Source organism: Nuphar pumila, chromosome 2 (genome assembly GCF_984573655.1).
Source record: "Nuphar pumila chromosome 2, dmNupPumi1.hap1.1, whole genome shotgun sequence".
Taxonomy (NCBI): Eukaryota; Viridiplantae; Streptophyta; class Magnoliopsida; order Nymphaeales; family Nymphaeaceae; genus Nuphar; species Nuphar pumila.
In genome coordinates, this window is record NC_143250.1 from 16742510 (window position 1) to 16765571 (window position 23062).

Below are 23062 nucleotides of genomic sequence, written 5' to 3' on the forward strand. Positions count from 1 at the left end.
AACTAAATCTATATATCCTAACCTAGCTCAGTGTTTGCCTTGAAAGCGAGCAACCCTTCCATGCGGAGGATTGCAGGAGTGATACGTAGGAAATAGTATTCTCACCACCCTTTGCCAAAAAATGAGGGAAATAAAAGCATGTAAAAATATTCATCAAATAGATGCTTGATCGGGTCTGGTTCTTGTTTTCTGAACCGAGAACCTGCTTCGACCGACCCTGCCTAAGTCAGGTTCGATTAGAGCCCGACCCGTTAAAAGCAAATCAAAGTCGGATCCAGATCGGGTCATCACCTCACCTGTGACGGCTTTCATGATATAGTTTCCGAGGAGAAGCAAAGGAAGCGTTCCTCTTCTTCTTCATCTCAGCTCAAAGAGAAGAGCAGCATAGGTTGGTTGATGTAGGAGCCGGAAGCAGAGAGCCATCCCATCTACTCCACCGTGGGCCATGGCGTTGGAAGAAATGGGTTCAGGTGACGAGTACGACGAAGCCGAGCGTCTCAGCGGTGACGAGGTCGGCCAGGAGAAGCGGGTGGAATCAGACGCCAAGGAGAGGGACGACAGAATCAGCAGGCACGGCGAGAAGCGCAGGAGCAGCAAAGACAAGAAGAAGGAATCCAAGGAGAAAAGGGAGCACGGCCACAAGGAGAGGGAGAAATTTAGGGCACACGACTCCGCCAAAGAGAGGGAGAAAGAGGGCAGGGAGTCAGAGAGGAGCGGCGGGGCGAAAGAGAAGTACGGGGATAGGGCGAAGGAGAGGGACGACGAGAGGGATCTCAGGGAGAGGGATCGGCAGCGGGAGGAGCGTCCAGGCGCCGAGGAGAAGGACAGGGATAGGAGCAAGCACAGGGAGAAGGAGAAGGAGAAGGAGAAGGAGAAGGAGAAGGAACACCGTGCGAGGGACAAGGAAAACGATCGCAGGAGGGATCGTGACGAGCGGGAGAGGGAGAAGGAAGACGATCTCAGGAGGGTCCGTGATGATCGCGAGAGGAAGAAGGAGGACGATCGCACAAGGGACCGAGATGAACGCGAGAGGGAGAAGGATGACAGTCGCAGGAGGGACCGTGATGAGCGTGAGAGGGAGAAGGAAGGCGATCACAGGAGGGATCGTGACGAGCGCGAGAGGGAGAAGAAAGACGATCGCAGGAGGGATCGTGGGAAGGAGAAGGGTAAAGAGAGGGAGAAGGAGAAGGAGAGAGGTCGAGAGAAGGAGAGAGAAGGAGAGAGGTTCAAGGAGAAGGAAAAAGATAGGGCGAAGGCTAAAGCTAGAGATTCCGAGATGGAGATTGATGGAGTGAAGGAACGGGAAAGAAAGGGTGAAAAGACAAGAGCGGAACCTAGGGATTACGAGGACACTGATGATAAGGAGAGAATTCGAGGTGGAGGTGATGGTCTTCGAGGGGAAGAAGGAGCCAAAGATCGTAGGGAGAGAACCAATCAGGCGTTGGATCGATCTCAGCCTTCAACCTCAGAGCTTGTAGAGCGGATTGCAAAGTAATTTCTTCAAAATCTTTTGCACTTTTAGTGCGATCTTTTGATGCTTCATGTCTTAATAGTTGCGGATCCATGCCGTATCTAGTAGTTATGCACTAGTTTTATGATGAATTGATTCCTTCGTCCTGTTGCCAAAACGTGCTTGTCTTAAGTATCTGCTAGATTACAGTTGATGATTTTATATCTGTAATATGTTCACGGGCATGAACGTGTAGCTACGCTTCTGGATTTTGGATTATGGTTTGCGGTTTGGCAGTTGGATGTAGACTTGTAGTTATCTGCATGGATGATAATATATTCCCTACAAGTTTGGTAGCTTGGTTTTGTTGATTTTAGCTATTTTATTTGATGCCTTTCATGTGTTGGGGCAAGGAACATCTATAGGATGCCTATGGTTGATTCCAGGCATGCTGCAGTTCTGCCTCCCAACCACATTGTTTGTTAACATCAGGTTAGGTGCATAGGTGCGCACAACCTTCAAAAATTTAGTTAGACTTCCATCTGAGCTGTTATTAAACACTCGAACCTGCGGGATCACTGTCTGCATGACCATATTGTTGTTTGAGACCATGCGAAGACTGAAGATAATGCTTTCTCATTGCATGTGTATTCCTCTGTGCTTATGCGAAATGATAGTATTATGCAATCTTACATATTTAATCTGCCTATGCCTCCAATCAAGGACATCTGTCTGTTCTTCTATTGTATATACTATATACATTCTTTATGCCTTTAGATATGAAAATGAAATAAAATAAACAAAACAAATTTGATTCTTGCACTGTTAGTTGGTGGTGCGTTGGGACCCAACTTTTTGGTTTGAGTCTGAACATCCAGGACCTTTCAAGGCTAATGGATAATCAATCTTGGCTTGGGACTGGAATCCAAATTTCTTCTAATTGGTCCATCTAGATGGAAGATATTGATAGTCAGCCTAAGATTAAGATTGATCAATGTCTCTGACATGTTGCTGGCCCAATGGCTTATCAGGTCACAGTAGACGAGGCTTGTTCTGATTTTCATCAAATCAATGGGCCTTTAGCCTAAACTCATCCCATCATGGTCCAATGCCAATGTAACTGTTAGTCCTTTATTTATTGTTTCTTTCTTGATGTTTTGCACCTCCGGATTTCTCAACTCCATCCTTGCTTGTGATGGTTTTTGTTTTTACATCCTATTTTCTTCCTTATAGGGTAAGAGAAGAAAGATTAAAGAAGGCAGACGAGAGTTCGGAAATCTTCTCATGGGTAAGTAGGAGCAGAAAGCTTGAGGAAAAGGTGAATGCTGAAAAGGAGAAAGCCTTGCAGCTAGCCAAGATTTTTGAAGAGCAGGTCTGTTTTTAGTTTTTTTTTTCCTTTTCATTTTAAATAATGTTAACTCTTTGATGAAGCTGGACTTATTCTGTATCCTAGGACAACATTGATCAAGAGAGCAGTGAAGATGGGGACGAGTCTCAACATACTGGAAGTAATTACCTTTTATCTCCTACAAAATTTTGATGTTCATGTTAGTTTAAAATTTTTAATTTTAAATTCATGGTCATTTACCAGATTATTGGGCAATGAATAGATGGTAGTCAGTTACTCTATCATCTTTAGTCATTAATGATACTTATCGATCTCATATTCATGTTTTCTTGACAAATTCACACTATATGCAACCCAGAGGGTCTTGCTGGAGTTAAAATCCTTCATGGACTCGATAAAGTAATGGAAGGTGGAGCTGTGGTTTTGACTCTCAAGGATCAAAGCGTACTTGCTGATGGTGACATCAATAATGGTAATAGTGATGTCTCATTGTCTCCTTTTTATTTGCTCTGCCTGTGTAACTCATACATGTATATGTTGGACTCATTTCAAACAATAGTTGCTCTTGTTCTCCATTAATGAAGAAAAGTTGTGACTTTGCAGAGGTTGACATGCTTGAAAACGTGGAAATTGGAGAGCAAAAGCAGAGAGATGAAGCTTACAAGGCTGCGAAGAAGAAAGGGGGGATTTATGAGGACAAGTATAGACACAATCATCTTTAAGATGATAATTTTTATCAGTTACTTTTGTTGCATTCTCACCCCCCTTTGTTTTGTTTTACTCTAGGTTCAGTGAGGATGCTTCTTCCCAGAAAACAATCCTTCCTCAATATGATGATCCCATTAAGGATGAGGTGCGTTTTTCCATTTGCATGTGATAAATAAAGAAATTAAATCCCTCTTTGAAAAATGACTTAAATCATAAGTGTAATGGCTTAAGTCGCAAGTGTTAGCCTTTAACTTGCTTGTTTTCAGGGAGTAACTTTGGATGAAAGTGGGCACCTTCCTCGTGAAGCAGAGAAGAAACTTGAAGAGGTACTGTGCCTTCTTATGCTTTTTTCTTCCTTGTCTTGTAGGTATGATTGCATTGAAGTTTCTGACCTTATGTCAATAACTTTCTATAAGATTCTAATCTACTATTAGTACATTCGGCCTTGGATGACATGAGTGCTTGAGTAGCAGGTTTGACTTTCTGATATTTAATTATCTGCAATTGGGGTTTTTGTTTGCAAATGGAGCTCAACATGTCTGAGATTAAAACCATGAATTATAATTTCAGGTAACAACTATATAAATTTCTGTACACTTCAGATGAACTAAAGTTTCCACTTTCAAAGTAGTTCAATAATCTTTTAGTTTCTCAGAAATCAGTTGAAATTTGACCATATTGAAATTTTGCATTATTTCGTTTTCTCATGCTGAGGGAATTGTTAAATTATGTAATCAATCATGTAATGTAATATATATATATATATAAGGTAATGCATATACATATATTAATATATATGTATATGTATCTACTTATTATATATATAAAATATATATTTCTAATTGTTTAGCCGTAGGGGTAGTTTAGTCTTTTTACACATATTCTTTTCAGAATATGTTTTGTAATTCTTTTTCTTTTTATTTTTTATTATTTATTTTTTGTTCTTTTTTGTAAAAGATGGAAAGTACCTTGGAGGGGCCCACCATCTAGTCGTTGTGCTCCTTCCAACGGTCACATTTGTGACCCTCCAATAGCTAGAGGTGGAGCCTCTCCAAGGACTCCACCTCCTCTATTTAAAGGGGCTCTCCCCTTGTGTATTCTTATGCTTTTGGGATTATAGCCCAAGCTCTTTCTAGTGAAACTTATGACTTTTGGGTTCGCATTTGCGCATTTGTGAGTTTGTATTGTGTTCTTTGTGCACAAGTGTTCTTGTTGTGCGTGTGAGCTCACATTTTTCAAGAATATTGTTCTTGGTTTCTTGTTGGAAGTACTTTCACATGGTATCAGAGCCACATTGGTGATAAAGGATCGTGGATTTATTTGTTGCTTGTGTGCCTTGAAAAGCGTGCCTTTGAATATTTGAAGATTTAAGTAGTGGAGCTTACTTCTCAAATATTTTGGAAGAATCTTGTGCAAGGAAGAGCTTAAAATCTTGTGTTGGTGCGTATTTCTTCCTCTTTCTTTACTCCTTAATGGGTGAAAAAGAGTCATTTGCTCTCGGCTTTAAGCTAAATGGATCCAACTATCATGCTTGGGCCGGGAACATAGAGACTCACATAAAGGGGAAGGGTCTATGGGGTTATGTGCATGGCACAATCCCCGAACCGGAACAAAAAATTACCATTGTTAATGAGGGTGAAATCAAAATTCTTGATGGAGAAAAAAGAACCAAAGCTCTTGATGAGTATTCAAAAAAGCATGAGGAATGAGAAATGAGGAACTTTAAAATCCTCTCTTGGATTTTTTCCTCCGTAGAAACAAGAATCAATGCAAATATCATCAAGTTCAAAAAGGCCTCTCAAGCTTGGGAATGTCTTGAGAAGATGTATACGTCTAGGGATTTATCCCATAAATATTATCTTCAAAAGCAGGCACTAACACTTCAACAAGGGGAAATATCTATAAGAGAGTACTTTGCCGAGCTCTCTTCTATTTAGGACGAGATTGCTATGCTCGAACCAAAATGGAGTGGAGAAGCAATAGAGCTTCACCACAAACAATTGGAAGAAGATAGGTTCTTCAATTTTTTGAATGGGCTTAGGCCCGAATTTGAACAAATCCGGTCTTTCCTTTTATCCGCTTTCACTTCCCTTCTCTTGAAGATGTAATAAATAAACTTAGTGGGGAAGAGACTCGCATGGAAATTAGCAAGAACCATCCAAGTGTTCTTGCTACTCCTCACATTGAAGAACATGAAGGTGCAAATGCCATATCAAGACTGGAGAGTAATTTAAAGACCTATAAGCCTCCTCACTTCAAGAATCAAAACTCAAAGTGGTCAAGGAATGAAGAAGGACTATAGCAAGCTTACATGCTATTTTTGTAAAGAACCAGGGCACCTTAAACCTATATATCCTAAATGAAAGAAAATTCTTGCTATGGCCATGACATCTCAACCGAAAGAACGACCATCAACATCAAATGGGTCTCTTTCTCTTCATCAAATTGCAGAAGCTTTGCAACCTTTCCTCAAGGGAGGAACTTCCGAAGCCGCTATGTCTACCTCTTTTCCTTCCGGTAAGATATCTTAGCTTTTAGATTCCGGCGCATCTTTTCATATGACCCCAAGTGTTTGTTCCCTTTCCGAATTTTCTAAAAATCATCTTCCATCTTTTGTCTCAACGGCAGATGAAACACCTCTTGAAATTAAAGGAATAGGAATTTTTGAAAAACAAGAATTTTTTATCCCCAAAATCCGTCTTATACCTAAACTAAATTTAAATTTACTTTCGGTCTCTCAACTCTCGGATCATTGTTTGCGATGTAAAATTCACTTATGATAAATGTTGGATTCAGGATCGCCAGTCCGGGAAATTGATTGGGGAAGGCTCTAGGAGAGGCGACCTCTACTACATTGACTTTCTTTAAGTTCCCAAGAATCAATTTTGTAATGCTGTTCAAAACAAAGATATTCATGTATGGCATAAGAAACTGAGACATCCCAACGTTGTTAAAATCTCTTATTTACCTTTTGTTAAACATCTTTGTAAAAGAGATTTTGTTTGTAATGATTGTATTCTTGGGAAAATAAAAAGTCTACCTTTTTCTCAAAGATCCATGTTTTCAACAAAACCCTTTGAAATTGTTCATTCCGATGTATGGGGTCCCGCTCCTGTGATATCTAAAAGAGGATTCTCGTATTATGTTATTTTCGTGGATGATTACACTAGGTTTTGTTGGATATACTTTCTTAAACATAAACATGAAGTTTTTTTAACATTTAAAACTTTTCATATGATGATTTTAAATCAATTTAATGGAAGTTTAAAAATTCTTAGGTCTGACTTTGGTGGTGAATATCTTTCAAATGAATTCAAGAGTTATCTTGAAAGTTATGATATTTTTCATCAGAAATCTTGTCCAAAAACCCTACAACAAAATGGGTTAGCCGAACGGAAGCATAGGCATATTATAGAAACAACTAGAACCTTGCTTATTTCTCAAAACATTCTAAAGAAACTCTAGTCTGAGGCCGCCCTGACTTCGGTAGATCTCATAAATAGACTTCCATCGAAAAATTTGAGTAAAATTTCTCTTTTTGAAAAATTATATGAAAAAGAACCTGATTATAGCAAGTTAAGAGTGTTTGGATGTAAGTGCTTTGTCCTTACAGATAAAAATGATAAGCTTTCTCCAAAGGCCATCCCTTATGTCTTTCTTGGGTATTCAGAAACCCATAAGGGTTTTCAGTGTTATGACATTAAAATTGACAAACTGTATGTTTCTAGAAATGCGAGTCTTTTGGAAAATCTTAGTGGTTTTGAAAGTTCAGAATCACATAATGAAAATGCTAACTATTCTTTTTTATTTGAACTATTAGCCAAAGATGATGATTCTAGTGATGATGAGTTAAATCAGAATGACTCAAGTGATATTGGTATTGAGGAAATCTCCTCACACCAACCTATCAACGAAGGGCCATCTAAAGATCCCATCACCTATACTCATAGAGATAGAAGCACCTTTAGAAGTGATCTTGAAAGATATGATGATAGTCAGACTGTTCTTCATGGAGAGGAAAACCTTCGTAGAACCGAAAGACACAGAAAAGCTCCATCTAGGTTCATATCGTATGACTCTTTTTCACCCAGATATAGAGCCTGTCTTAGTGTCATTCATTCTTATGTAGAACCTAGAAACTTTGCAGAAGCTAGTAAAAGTCCAGAATGGATAGTTGCGATGAAGAATAAACTCGAAGTTCTAAAAAAGGCTAAAACATGGGAATTTCAAAATCTTCCTAAGTGAAAGAAAACAATGGGGTTTAGATGGATCTCTTGAGAGATATAAGGCTCGATTAGTTACCAAGGGTTATAGTCAAGAGTATGGGATTGACTATGAAAAAACTTTCGCGCTTGTGGCTCGAATGGTCACTGTTCGATGACTCATCACTATTGCATCCATTAACAATTGGAACATCTATCAAATGGATGTTAAGAATGCCTTCTTGAATGGTGATTTGAATGAGGAAGTTTATATGGATGCCCCACCTGGAATGGAGACTCCCAAAAGGAAATTGTTTCATCTTAGGAAAGCACTCTATGGCCTAAAGCAAGCTCTTAAGGCTTGGTATGATAGGTTTAACTCGGTAATGTTGGAAAATGGATTTTCTTCTTGTTTTACTGACACTGCTTTGTTTGTTAAAAAATGCAATGCAGGGATTGTAATTTTATTGTTGTATGTGGATGATATGCTCTTCACCGGAAGTGATTCTAATGGGGTTAAGAGTATAAAATCAATTCTAAAAGATAAATTTGAAATGTCTGATTTGGGTTTTCTAACTTAATTTTTGGGAATTGAAGTAGCATACTCTCATAGAGGGTATTTTTTATCACAAACTAAGCTTTGCTTTTGAGATCATTGACTAGGTCAGGAATTATAAATGAAAAGGTTTGTGAAACTCCTGTCATAGTAGAAGCTAAAATGAAGATTGATGACGGTGTTCTCCTTTCAGATCCTACTCCCTACAGACAGCTTGTAGGATCATTGATGTATCTGAGTATTACCAGACTAGATATCTCTCATGCAGTGCATACTGCAAGTCAGTTTCAGCATGCACCAACATCCGTCCACATGAGTGCTATCTTACGAGTCGTAAGATACATTAAGGGTACTCTAAACAAGGGAATTTTTCTATCCTCTTCGTCTGATTTGAAATTAATTGCTTATACTGACTCTGATTGGGGAGGTGACCCAAATAACCGTCACTCCACCACTGGCTTTTGTGTGTTCTTAGGAGACTCACTGATTTCATGGAGATGCAAGAAACAGCAAAAAGTGTCTCTATCATCAACTGAAGTCGAATATCGTGCCATGACAACTACTACAATGAAAATTGTATGGATTCATCAGTTGCTTGAAGATATGGGGATCACATTTAAAGGACCTACCAAACTATGCTCTGACAACAAAAGTGCAATTTATATTGCTAAGAATCACACTTTTCATGAGCGGACCAAACACATAGAGATGGATTGTCACTATGTTTGTGAGGCGTACCTCAAAGGAGTCATTGAACTTTCATATGTCACGTCAGAATATCAGTTGGCGGATTTCTTCACTAAAGCTTTGTGTGCTCCACGCTTCAACTTTCTTAACAAACTCTTGGTCATCCTGCCCTAAGTTTGAGGAGGGGTGTTAAATTATGTAATCAATCATGTAATGTAATATATATATATATATATATATATTATATATAAGGTAATACATATACATATATTAATATATATATATATATATATATATATGTATCTACTTATTATATATATAAAATATATATTTCTAATTGTTTAGCCATAGGGGTAGTTTAGTCTTTTTACACATTCTTTTCAGAATACGTTTTGTAATTCTTTTTCTTTTCATTTTTTGTTATTTATTTTTTGTTCCTTTTTGTAAAAGATGGAAAGTACCTTGGAGGGGCCCACCATCTAGTCGTTGGGCCCCTTCCAACGATCACATTTGTGACCGTTGGAGGGGCTCCAACGGCTAGAGGTGGAGCCTCTCCAAGGACTCCACCTCCTCTATTTAAAGGAGCTTTCCCCTTGTGTATTCTTATGCTTTTGGGATTATAGCCCAAGCTCTTTCTAGTGAAACTTATGACTTTTGGGTTCGCATTTGCGCATTTGTGAGTTTGTATTGTGTTCTTTGTGCACAAGTGTTCTTGTGCGTGTGAGCTTACATTTTCCAAGAATATTGTTCTTGGTTTCTTGTTGGAAATACTTTCACAGGAATGTCATCAGCTATGATGGAGCTCAGGTTCATTTTTGACAAGTTCCTGGCTCTTGTTGTGTGAGACACACACACACACACACAGCAATGGATGATTCCACCATGAACATCATAGCACTTTCATCAGTAATCAGATCCATGCTTACATGAGTACTATTTAGGAAATTTGGAGAGCCATTGGTTTGTCAGTATTTAGCCAAAAACTGTACAACTTTTTTGTTGTCAAATTCCTCCTTAAAAGTATGTCTTTTCTCAGTTTCTTATCTTCTTTTTTTCTTTTATGATATTAACACTAATCCCCATAGACTTTTAATTTATTATTCCTTTTATTCATTGGCCTTGAACTTTTCTTAAAAATAAATTACCTTCAACAAGTTAATATGATGTCATTCATCAATATTTTGGTCATCTGAAATTTAAATATGATGTCCTATGTCCAGTCATTAAAAAAAATGATATCATTAGCTGTATGTTAGGACTTGATGTTTGTTGCTGGGTTAAAATATATCATGCCATTAAAATTAGGTCTGATTTTGGTTTGATGTCTGCCTCAGTCATTAAACAGGTGCCATAATTAGCTGATATTAGAACTCAGTCTTTGTTGATGTGTTGCAATTTGCCATCATACCATTAAAATTAGGTCTGATTATGGTTTGATGTCTCTCTCTAACTGATCTCTACAAAAGAACTAAGGTGCAAAAAGAAAAGGGAAAACAGAAAAAAATGATAATTGTGCAGCACTGTTTTCTTGTGTTTCTTCTACTTTAAATCATATGATATCAGTTATTTTGTTTCAGTAGGTGCCATCCTAAAGTTTAGCCATTAGCTCTCTTCCTCACTTATCTACTAATTGAGAAACTAACCTGTACTTTCATGACTTAGAAGAAGCAGAACATTACTTTTATAAGCAGCCATAACTGGGGCACTAACTGGGGCACTTTGATAAGTTTGTACCAGTGCCTATGAAACTTGTTCCTAATGATCAGTTAGGGCATGAATATTTTAGACAGTTTGGCATAAAAGAAGTTTTCAGTGAAACTCTAATGTTCTGTGGATTTTCTTTTTTGGAGAGTAAATACAAATGTTACCCATCAGTAAGCAAGTGATGCCAAGCAGCCACCGAAGCAAAACATGGAATGTGATAAATACAACAGATGGATCCTATTCTAGAAACCCCTATCCACGACAAATTTGAATTAACCCAATCTGATTTTACATGGTAATGTATATCTTGTATCCTTTGAATAGCTGATCCAATATATCCTCTATGTAACATGATTACTTTTGGGAATATCAACACAGACTGACATGGGTACGGGTCAGGTTGGACCTCACCCAAGCCCTATTTGTTTTAGCAGAGAGAGAGAGAGAGAGAGAGAGAGAGAGAGAGAGAGAGAGAGCATTTTCTCGACATTTAAAGGACAAAAATATCAAAACTTACAAAACATCTGTTTTTTTTTTCAACTTGCATTTAACCCAATGAGTTAGTAAATGCCAGTATATACATCATAGTCACAAATATCATTTTTAGGAATTTTTCCGCAATAGAAAATCTTGGGAGATTTTGAAAAAAATTATTTTTATCAGGAAAATATCAGGAAAATCTCGATAAATAAAAACATGATATAAATGAAAGTTATTTTGCACTTTCGCGCCGGGGGGAGCCCTCGGACCCCCCTTTCTGCAAGGGCAAAAACAATGAATCAGGCTCCACAACTCATCACTTTCATCTTTGGGGACAACCATATAAGATAAAAAATGGTAAAAAGTAAGTTGGGCATAAATGTCATGGACCTTAACAGCTACCATACATTCATACATATAGACTATACATGATATATATATATATATATATATATATTACATTTTTGCCCCTGCCGCACCCCCGCACCCGGGTTTTTTGGAAGTGCTGAATCCCCGCACCCGCACCCATGTGACATAGATATTAAATTACCCCATAGTTGACAAGGGGACATGAATAGTTCCATATCTCTCCTGTAGAGAAAGGGAGGCCTTCCCTGCCTCTATTTAATAGGTTACACACCCTTTTTCTCATTTCACTTCAACAACATTCATGTGTTTCTTACATGGCTGTACTGCATGAGCATTTTAAATAAGTGCTTTGTTTAAATGGGCATAGTCAAATGTGCCTCCTATATTAAATTAGGTGAACAACGCCTTTATTGGGGTGCGATTTTTGAAATAGTGCCTTTTCTGGGAATGCATTTTGAAATAACGCCTTTGAGCGATCACAATAGTTCGCGATTAAATTGCGAGATTTTCAATTTAAGCGATATTTTGAAATTCTTGTGATATTATCAGGAATAATTCAGTTCCTTAATATCATGCGATAATATCTTAAGATGTTAGATCCTCTGGAATTTCTGAAGTCAATGGTTCAGAAGAAAGCCCGAAAGGTAGGTCCAAATTTTCAATGGACGGATATTGCAATTTGAGCCCGACAAACTCAAGAGGATCGAACCTGTGATTCTTGGGTTGTGGGACCTGTGGTACACATGTCGATAGTGCGGAACCCTGCTAGACACGGTGGGGAAGAGGTATAAGGTTTCTCGTGGTTGCGGATTGGGCGAAACATTAAAAACATGGTTAAACGACTAAATTGGGTAAGTGCGATTTGGATCCGGTAAGCGTTTAAGGTGTAGTTTCGGTCCAGAACTGAGAGGACCTGATCCAAGGGTTGTAGGGTCACCTAGGGACGTGTGTGAGGGTTTGGGATATGACCTAAACACAAGGAAAGGTTGTTGATGGTCAGGGGCTATGTCACATAGGTGCGGCGATGCGGCACTTTAAAAAAACTTGGGTACGGGAGGGTATATATATATAACTTGGGGGGCTCGAGGTACCTCTACCCCGCTATTTTTTTTAATGGGGGGTGGGCTTGAGGTACCCCCTTTCTTAGGTCCATTTTGGACAGATATGACATTGGGTGCGACCAACAGGGTCCTTTTGACCGCACCAGGTCTTGCACCCACATCAATGAGGGTGCGACACCCTATTGGGCGAATCCATGTGACATAGGTTAGGGGTTATTGATTTAGGGAATTTGGGTATTTCAGGTACTCGACGAGATGCAGTTTTGGGTTTCAAGGTCTAGGAAAGCAACAAAAATTATTTTAAGGTTAAGGAAGGGTTGTAGAGGTACCTTGAAGGTCTGTAGCTGGATGAGATGGAGTTTACCATGTTTTGGAGTTCAATCACACGATTTGCACCGAGGAGACGCTACTCGACTCACCGAAAAAGCAAAACGCATAGTTTGAGATGCTATGGGAGCTCCAACTCTAGAGAAGGGCTAGACGTCCAACCCTTGTAGGCTTGGTATGTTGATAACCAGGGAGGGACCAGAGAGGTCATGAGAGAGTAGAGAGAGAAACGAGAAAGAGAGAGAAAGACATTAGAGAGAGAGGGGGGACGACTAGGGAGAGACAACTTCTGATAACTTCAATTAATTCATCCAATGATCAAATAAGCTCTTCCAGACCTCTTTAAATAGAGAGAGTTGGGGTTGAGTCCTAATTACTCAAAACTTCATCTAATTAGAAAAGCCAAAAACCCAACTAGGCTAGTATTCCTACTAAGGACTCAACACTAAGTAAGGACTTTTAATTAAAAACAATTAACTTAATTATCTTCTAGAAGGGGGGGTGGGGGGTTACGTCTCTTAGGACTCTTCTGGATTCACGCTACCCTCATGTTGGCCCTTCTGCCAATGGGCCAGTCTCCTAGTGATGCCATGTGTCCAACTCCTCTTTCTAACGGGGACTCTGAACAATTAACTCTTCCTTAATTAGAGAAGCTACTTCCATTGTCATGTCATTACCCTGGGACCCACACTGTACTGGTCGACCCTCATGGGGCTTTGGAGGTGGCGTCCAGATCCTAGGCACTAAATCTCGATCTATTGTCATTTTCTGGACTGTGACAGATCCAACACACTCCGATGTACCTTGTCCCCAAGGTTCAAACTCTGGGGACCTCTTCTTCATATCAAACTTCCACTCCCACGTGGCAATGTCCTTGCCCCCATCGTCCCACTCTACAAGATGCTTTTGCATCATACGATCGTACTTGTAGAGTCTCTTGGTCTTCAGAATTCCAGTGAGTTGGGGCTCTCTGTCCTCATCATAAAGAGAGTCTACTACTGTTGGAGGCTCATCATGGAACGACTTGAGGCGGGAGTTGTAGAAGATGAGATGGATCTTCACCTCTTTAGTAGTGCCAAACGATATGCCAATTTCCCGACCTGTTCTTTCACTTGATATGGTTCGTAGTTCTTAGGCAGGAGTTCGTGCTAGTCTTGGCCTAAGAGAGTTTTCTGTCCTCTAGGCCTGCACTTCAGCCACACCCAGTCTCCAACCTTGAATGCCCGATCGGTTTAGCCCTTGTTGTAGATCCGTTTCATGTGTTATTGGGCCTTTACGATATTTTGCTTCAACGTAGAGAGGATCTCATCTCACCCCTTTAGAGCATGATCTACTCCCGTGCTCGTACGCGACCACTGAAGGGAGAGGAAACCCGTATAACGCCTCGAACAAAGTCATCTCGATGGAGGGGTAATGACTTATGTTGTAGGTGTACTCCGCATATGGTAAGAAGTGGCACCTCTTGTTGGGATGGTCTCCTACGAAGCAACAAAGTTAGGTCTCTATCGCTTTGTTACTATCGGTGTCGATGAGAACATTTACCAGGCACCGCCCTTAAGGTGGGTGACCGGTTCGACAACACGTGCCTCGGGGGCACGTTGTGACATGTGAAAAAGTGCTTAAGTTTGAAAACCCACTAACGCATGTTTTCGCTTGCAAAAGAAGGTACTTCGAAAGGAAGTTTCTTACCCATGACTTGCACAAAGTTATGAGGTGGCTCTTTGATAATCAAGCCGTTTGATCCTTCCATGCATTCACTGACAAATCGAGCTTGGTTGCTTCAATATGTTTAATGGGAGGCCCTCGATGCGACCTACGAGGTCTGCAATCGAATGCTCTATACGCTCCAAGTGGTTTTCTTGTTGCATGCTCGTTTGTCGTTGTCGAAAAAGTTCGGCTTGCATTCGTTCGGCGATCGCCCGAGCTTGTTTTGCATGTTTGCAGATTTCTTTTGTCTTATCAAGGTTGGAGGGTGGAGGCTCCTTTTGGATGTGTTCGCTTTGATACTACTCCGTTAGATCTTCTTGAATTTCTGAAGTTTATGGTTTGGAAGAAGGCCCGAAAGGTAGGTCCGGATTTTCAATGGACAAATATTGCAATTTGAGCTCGACAGACTCAAGAGGATCAAACCTGAGATTCTTGGAGCGTGGTACACGTGTCGGGGCTGCAAAACCTTGCTGGACACAATGGGGAAGAGGTCTGGTTTCTCGTAATTGCGGATTGGGCGAAACAGTGAAAACATGGTTAACCAGCTAAATCATATAAGTGCAATTTAGATTGGATCCGGTAAGCGTTTCAGGTGTAGTTTCGGTCTAGAACTGAGAGGACCTAATCCAGGGGTTCTAGGGTTGCCTAGAGATGTGTGTGAGGGTATGAGATATGACCTAAACACAGATAAATGTTTGCTGACGGTCAGGGGTTATCGATTTAGGAAATTTGGGTATTTTAGGTATCTGGTGGGATGCGGTTTTGGATTTCGGGGTCTAAGAAAGCAACAAAAGTTATTCTAAGATTAAGGAAGGGTTGTAGAGGTACCTTGAATGTCTGTAGCAAGATGAGATGTAGTTCGCCATGTTCTTGAATTCAGACACATGATCAAAAAATAAATGCAAAGTCTGGGATGCTGGGGGAGCTCAGACTCCAAATAAGGGATGGATGTCCAACCCTTGTAAGAGGCCACATTCGCTGCCATGCCATCACCCTGGGACCTACACTGTGCTGGTTGACCTTCATGGGGCTCTGGAGGTGGCGTCAGGATCCTGGGCACTGGATCTAGATCTATTGTCATTTTTGGACTGTAACAAGAGATTTTGAAATTCTCGGTCATATTTGTAACAATTATATATATATATATATATAGGTATTGCAAATGGTTCTTCCTAACGGTAAGAGTGCGTGGACAGTCCTAATTTTTAATTCCTTATAAGAAATATCGTATGGAACATCCAACCATAATTCCTTTGGATGGTCCCTGGCTTGCAAAATTTTCTCTTAGCTTCTCTTCTCTGAATGTAGAGTGTATTCTTCTCTTCTCTGAATGTAGGGAACATTCTTGAGGCATAAATTAACAAGAACAAGTTAAATGAACTTTGTGGTCACGACCCAAAAACTGTTGTGCTTTGTTTCTTAATACTCTGATTTTACTGGGACACTTGTTTATGCTCTGTTAGTTATTCTGTCAAAGAACATGATGTAGCCGCTTGGGTGGCTAGAGGTCATTAACTGTATCATATGTTGTGCACTCCATTTTTCTTGAAGATCCTGATAGGTAATGTAGGATTCATCATGTCTGCCTGGATGCGCATGTTTGATTTTGTATCCTCACTTGCATGGGAACCTGTGTTCATTTGTATAGAAAGTTCATTTTTCATTCAGCTGCTTCCTGCACTCCTAAATCCTAATTGCTATTGGTCAGCACAGAGGTGTTCAAATATGTTCATAACTAGTTGATCTGCACCTACCTTTGGGGAACTCACATTAACACTAATATGATTTTACAAGTTCTTAGGAAACTTTTAAGTTGATGCAAGGTACTAGGTTGACCACAGGGGATGTGTAATTATTGAATTAAAATGGGAGATGGCAGCGTTCAAGGACAAAGTAAAAGGAGTGTTTGTCAAAGTGAACGGCACAACTAATTCATGTGTATTAATAACTGAATTTTGGGATATAACATTTGATGACTGATTTCTCTTCCTAGCAAAGTTCAAAATGTGTGGTGATTATTTTGGGGTAGCGCTAATAAGGTCAATAATAATTTGCATTCATCTTGTCATGCTTTTACAAAATCAGGTGTCCTTTCTCAAAAACTGATTGCAACAAAAGTGTACCTATCACTGACCTGGAGTTTTGAAGATTTTAGGGTTACAATGTTTTGGCTATATATATATATATATATATATATATTTCTAAAGACAGTCTTTGGTGTGGATGTGCTCACCTCAAAATCTGTGTCAATGAGTAATATCTCATATTCAGGCATATTGAGTAAATGTGACCGTATGGATTAGTTTATCAAGGTTCATTTACTTTAGAACATACATTGAATAAAAAAAACATTGAAGTATATTTTATATAGAGGTAACAATGAACAGTCCAGATTGTGCCAGAATGTAAATCTGAAAAAGGAGGCCTTCCACATCCAAATTGTTAGATTATGATGATTTTTAGTAAATAAACAGCACTAAGCCCATCCACATGGTCCAACCTGCTTGAAAGTGCATGAGGTGAGCTTGAACTCATGGATGCTGTATACACATTCATACCACTTGTACATAATAATTTATATATTTTTATTAATAAATACATACATATATATATATATTCAGTGCCATTCAGTTTCTTCATTTTATTGTTTCTGATAATGATCACATGGCACATACTGTAGATTGCATGCCTTCTACTTATCAACTGTTTTTGGTTTCTTTCTGCAGCTTCGTAAGAGGCTAGAGAGTGCTTCTGCAGGCAGTCATTTTGAAGATCTCATGACTGCAACAAAGGTGTCGTCGGATTATTATACTCATGAAGAAATGTTGCAATTCAGAAAGCCCAAGAAAAAGAAATCTTTGAGGAAGAAAGTAAAGCTGGATTTGGATGCCATGGAAGCAGAAGCCATTTCTGCTGGATTGGGAGTTGGAGATCTTGGCTCTAGGAAGGATGCACAGAGGCAATTAGCCAAGGAAGAACTTGAGAAGGCTATGGTCCAGGAGAGGATTAATGCATACCAATCTGCTTATAATAAAGCAGAAGAAGCCTCAAGGGCCCTTCGTGAGGTGCAGACTCTTAAAATTGTGGGTGATGAAGATGACAACCCTGTTTTTGGTGATGATGATGATGATCTCTACAAATCTCTAGAGAAAGCCAGAAAATTAGCTCTTAAAAAGCAAGAGAAGGACGTTACATCTGGTCCACAGGCAGTTGCACGCCTTGCTGTTTCTGCAAATCATCAGTCGGGGGAAGCTCAAAGCCAAACCTCAGGAGAAACTCAGGATAACAGAATTGTCTTCACAGAAATGGAAGAGTTTGTCTGGGGTTTACAGCATGATGAAGGTTTTTTTTCTGATGTTACATGTTATTTAAGTGCATAAGATGCCCAAATACATCCCATAACCACCTAGACTTGTCAGGATAGATGGACAGATGAGCCAGTTTTTTTTTTTGTTATTTTGCATGTTTTTTTTATTTTCTCTCCTTTTCTGTGATTGAAATTTGGTGCAACAGATTCTCACAAGCCTGATGCTGAAGATGTTTTCGAAGATGAAGAAGAGGCTACTAAATCCGTTGAGCAGGAGAAAAAGGATGTGGGGGGTGGCTGGATGGAAGTGAAAGAAATGGAATTAGATAACCCATCTAAAGAGGAAGAGAAAGAAGAACTGGTTCCCGATGAAACGATCCATGAAATTTCAGTTGGGAAAGGTTTAGCGGGAGCGCTTCAGCTCTTGAAGGAGCGTGGTACTCTGAAAGAGTCTGTTGATTGGGGTGGGCGAACAATGGATAAGAAAAAGAGCAAACTTATGGGAATTCGTGATAATGATGGTCCCAAAGAAATATCCCTTGACCGGCTGGATGAATTTGGAAGAATTGTGAGTTCATTTTATGTTTTTCAAAATCAGCTGCATATACTATGGGTTTCTTGTAAAATATTCCTCCTTTCTGTAATGTTCATCTATTTCTCATGTTGATACAAATATGCATGGCTAGTATAACTCGTGAACATGGTTTCAATTTTTAGCTCGATAATAGGCTAGGTCTCACATCTTTGTACAATGAAATTTTTATTCATTTCTTTGTACTCTATTTCAATGTGGAGATTTTCTGCCATTCATCTCATTTTATGCTAGAAAGTTACCTTTACATTTTTATTAGTTTCACCCTTCAAGGTAATGTTTTGAGGTACCTCTTTCTCCATGGAGCTAAGGCATATTCATACCTTTCAAAACATTTTGCACTGTATCAGCTTTCATGACACCATGGTTTGAGTTTCAGAAATTTCCCTGAAACAACATGGAAAGTCTTAATCATGTTTACATATTAATATAGATTGCAACTTCTGCTTTGCTTGTTTAGTATCAAAATCTGGAAAACATGTGCCACTGTATGACACAAATATGGGTTTCTGTAGTTACATGTTGCATGATATTTGATATTTGGACATGTTTTGAAAGTCACTAAATCTTTCTGGCATTGTTTGCGTACAACAGATGACTCCTAAAGAAGCCTTCAGGAAGATTTCTCATAAATTTCATGGGAAGGGGCCTGGGAAGATGAAGCAAGAGAAACGTATGAAACAATATGAAGAAGAATTGAAGCTGAAGCAGATGAAAGCTTCTGACACTCCCCTTCTGTCAATGGAGAAAATGAGGGAAACTCAAGCCAAGCTAAATACTCCATATATTGTGCTTAGTGGTCAAATCAAACCTGGGTATGTTATTTTTTTCTACTACAAGATCTGTGTAGGCCATGGTAATGTAATGTCTGCAAGAATACATAGGTTGTTTAGAGGATATGCAAAATCTCTCTCTCTCTCTCTCTCGTGTGTGTGTGTGCTAGTAGCTTTTTGGAATCAAGAAAAAATTATAGCTTTCTCTGTTTCTCTCATATGCCCCCCTCTTAACCCACAAATGTGCATTTTTCATTTTTTCCAGTTTCTGCTATGATATTATGCTACTACTAATTTCGAGTGTCATCTCTGCTTTTCCTTTTGCTGTTTATAAAACTCTATAAAATATTGTATGGTACCAATTTTTTTATTGTTTTGTCTTGATTTGGTTATTGGCGAGTAAAGTCATGATCTCTCAACTCTCTATGATGCTTCATTTTAGACTGAAGAAAACAATTGTCTTATTTCAGCCCTTCGCTGTTTTTGTGCCCCACAACTTTCTTTCTACCTTGCCTTTTGATATTCTAATTGTGTTGCTTGTTCTCTTAAATTTCAGTCAAACCAGCGATCCAAGAAGTGGATTTGCTACTGTTGAGAAGGACCATCCAGGAAACTTAACCCCCATGCTTGGTGATAGGAAGGTTGCTCTCTCTCTCTCTCTCATGCATGATACCTCTCCACATGTTTCATACAAAATTTCCAATGCCTACTTTTCTGATATTTGTTCCATCAATTCATGTACAAATCAAACTTTGTTTCCCATACGATGTAATTCCAATCTCTAAAATATGTTAGCCTTATAGAATATGTAGATGTTGATTTTCAGATTCTGCAAATTTCTCTAAGTATGTTCTCTTTTTCCTTTGGTGTCTTCAGGTGGAGCACTTTTTGGGGATCAAGCGCAAGGCTGAGCCCAGCAATTTGGGCCCTCCAAAAAAACCAAAGACTTAAATTTTGCTCTCTTTTGTCTTTATGGAATTAATTTCCTGTCACACATTGCATGGGGATGTTGATGGTCGTGTAATGAGATGACTCAACATCAAATCATGTGCTTCGTTTATGATATTTCATGCACATATCTTTTGGAATGCAGCTATTCCAAAAGATAATGGAAGAAATGGAAGGCACAGTGTAGAAGCAGATCGAGAAATTTATTCATACTGAGGTTAAAATGCTGTGTAAAACTTGATTCTTATGTGCGCAGGCAAGCGTTCTGGATTTGATGGTGGCTTGCCACGTATGCGGTATTTGTACATTTTGTAGCTTACTATGAAATTTTGGTGTATTTTGATAATTGAAAGTAACTCTTGATCTCTTCCCCTCATTGTGGATTGTCTTTTTTTTATTGTTTCATTAGATGGTGATGTAATGTGTTTGTGGAGCTTTAAACATTTGTCTAGATGGTTTTGTTTCCAGTGCAAATCCTAAACGCATCACGTGATCTATTTATCGATGCACTTACTGATAAAAAAGGTTCTATCCTTCTAAGGGCATGCCTGTGATAGAGAACTGTAACAGTGCCTAGGCACCTGGAGTTTGCCAAGGTTTTTGCACCAGGACACTTTTGGCAATGAGAATTGATTTTTTCTCAATAGGGAACAGAAAGGTTAGTCCCTAATCTATATGCGTTGAGCCGCAAGGTGGTTGAATGGCTGATTGGTTATCGTATGACTGAAAGTTCATCTTCTTTTTGACAGGCAAGCTGGGGGATAACATGGGACTTGAGCCCAAGTCACGGTTAAGATAGTGCGGCATAACTGTCCAGCTTTGTCATTGGAAAGTCATGTCTCTTCATCTTCATCATGTGTTCCATCTTAGTTGTTAAGGCATGCTGTTGGATATAGTGTGTGATTTCAATTGATGTTATGGTTGCAAAACTATTGATTCAGTGGGGTCTCATTTTACTATTTCTGATTAAAAGTATCATACTCTGTCGTGTTTCTACGTTTGCGTTATGATAAATTTTCTATCGTGTTTAAATAGGTTTATATGAGGTTAACTGTGTTTAGGGATTTAATGGTATGGGTTTGGATTGGAATATTGTCAATCTGATTCCATTTAGTTGTATTCGCAATAGTTATATATGGAAGATAAATGGATCAGATTCAATATTTTTTTTTTTTGCGTTCAAATTCAAGTCCGTACCTGATCTAAATCTAACTACGCATGATCTATATGCAGTTTTTTTTTCGAGGAACCCTTGCTGAAGTGAGGAAAACCTGGCGTGGAGCCCCACTACCACTGTGCCTTATGTGACCCACCTCTGAAAGTTATGGCCTTACCTGTGTGTCAGTGGGGTTTGATAATCAGCCCACTGGCAATGTGGGCGACCTGCAACCCCGTGTTGGTGATCTATATGCAGTTATGTACTAGATTCGGACAAATAGCTGATCAAATTCAGTTTTTTTAGTTTCTTCTTTGTTTATCTTATAGAGCTCCATCCATTTCAGCTAACCCGATGTCTCCTTGTTCATGTTGCTCAACCTACGTCTTGTTATTGTATATAAAGCTCAAGCTAACTTTAAATATTACGAAGCTTGAACTTCAGCTTATGATAGTAGGTTGAGACCATGATGCACTGAGGTCCATTTATTCTTTCTGCCACACCTCCATTCTTCGTTTCTTCAACTCTCTCTCTCTCTCTCGTGGGTTCTAAACCCACTAATTGGACTTCATGGAAACTTGTTGCTTTGACTAACCTGGCCTCATGGATGTGTTTAGCATGGTTTTTGGTTCATCTTTTTCCAACATAAAACTGCAATTTCTTGAGTGAAATTTTGGCAGGTTATAGGCCATTGATTTTTTCAACCTTCAATAAAAACTTGCATGCATGTGATAAAATCATGATCCAAAAGGCTGGTTCTTATTCAACAAAGAATGTATATCACATCCGGAGGGTTTGATTTAGAAACCAATAGCATGCGTTTTTGCTAGGGGATTTAGAATCAATCTACCCGATACTCCTTTTTCAGAGAGAGAGAGAGAGAGAGAGAGATCAACCTTTGTTTCCGGATAGGAACAGGAGAAAAAAGAGATGATCAACCTTGTACTTGGCCTCTCCCATTTTCCCGTTCTTGGTGTCTACGGAAAAGGTCCAATTCGGATCGGATAAGCTTGTCGGCCGATTGGAAGTTGTCCGAACTGTAAATAAAAAAGTAAATGGTGGGCGGGTTGTCCGCTACCAATGTAGTCGTGGAAGTGTGCTTTGCAATTCACAACAGGGTATCAAGCTATCAATAGAATAACCCTGTGAGGCGTCATACCCAGTAAGTCACCTGGGTTCGGTCTGTTTAATTTACTGCACATCGTGATGCTCAGAGAGAGAGAGAGAGAGAGAGATGTGATAGATGAATGTTACTGCATTCAGCCTTAGGTGGCCTCAGAGCCGATTGCTTGGTGAGGGTGTTTTGATAAAAATTGCTCGCATTTTCTTCATCATGGTTGATGTCTCAAGTGAATCGACTTCCTCGATGAAATACTCTTACCTGTAGGGATGGCAGTGGACCGGGGCGGGGGACAAGGTCTCCACCCCCCTCTGTTTCAAAATCCGAACCTTTATCCCCGCACGGGGATGAATTTTAACCTCCACCCCCGCCTCCATCCCTGTTTCATGTCCTCCATCCCCGGTCCAAACGGGGTGAGGCAGGGTCCTGTTTCCCCTTACTCTATAGTCATCCCTCAAAGGATTGGGGACGGGACAGGGCAGGGCGGTGAAAAGCGTTAAGTCCATCCCCGCACGGGGATAGATTTTACCTTCATCCCCGTTTCATACCCTCCATCCCTGCACAAGG

General features: G+C 39.5%; 1 protein-coding gene across 1 annotated transcript; it reads left to right on the forward strand.

Annotated features, from left to right (window-relative positions):
* Positions 1-320: 320 nt before the first annotated feature.
* On the forward strand, positions 321-20592 carry DOT2 (SART-1 family). The gene is made up of 12 exons (XM_089995349.1): positions 321-1491; positions 2684-2822; positions 2904-2958; positions 3157-3270; positions 3402-3498; positions 3585-3651; positions 3773-3832; positions 17326-17941; positions 18113-18474; positions 19093-19313; positions 19828-19912; positions 20148-20592. Exons 1-12 carry the CDS (start codon positions 446-448, stop codon positions 20220-20222), a joined length of 2937 nt encoding a protein of 978 aa, XP_089851475.1. The 5' UTR covers positions 321-445; the 3' UTR covers positions 20223-20592.
* Positions 20593-23062: the final 2470 nt, after the last annotated feature.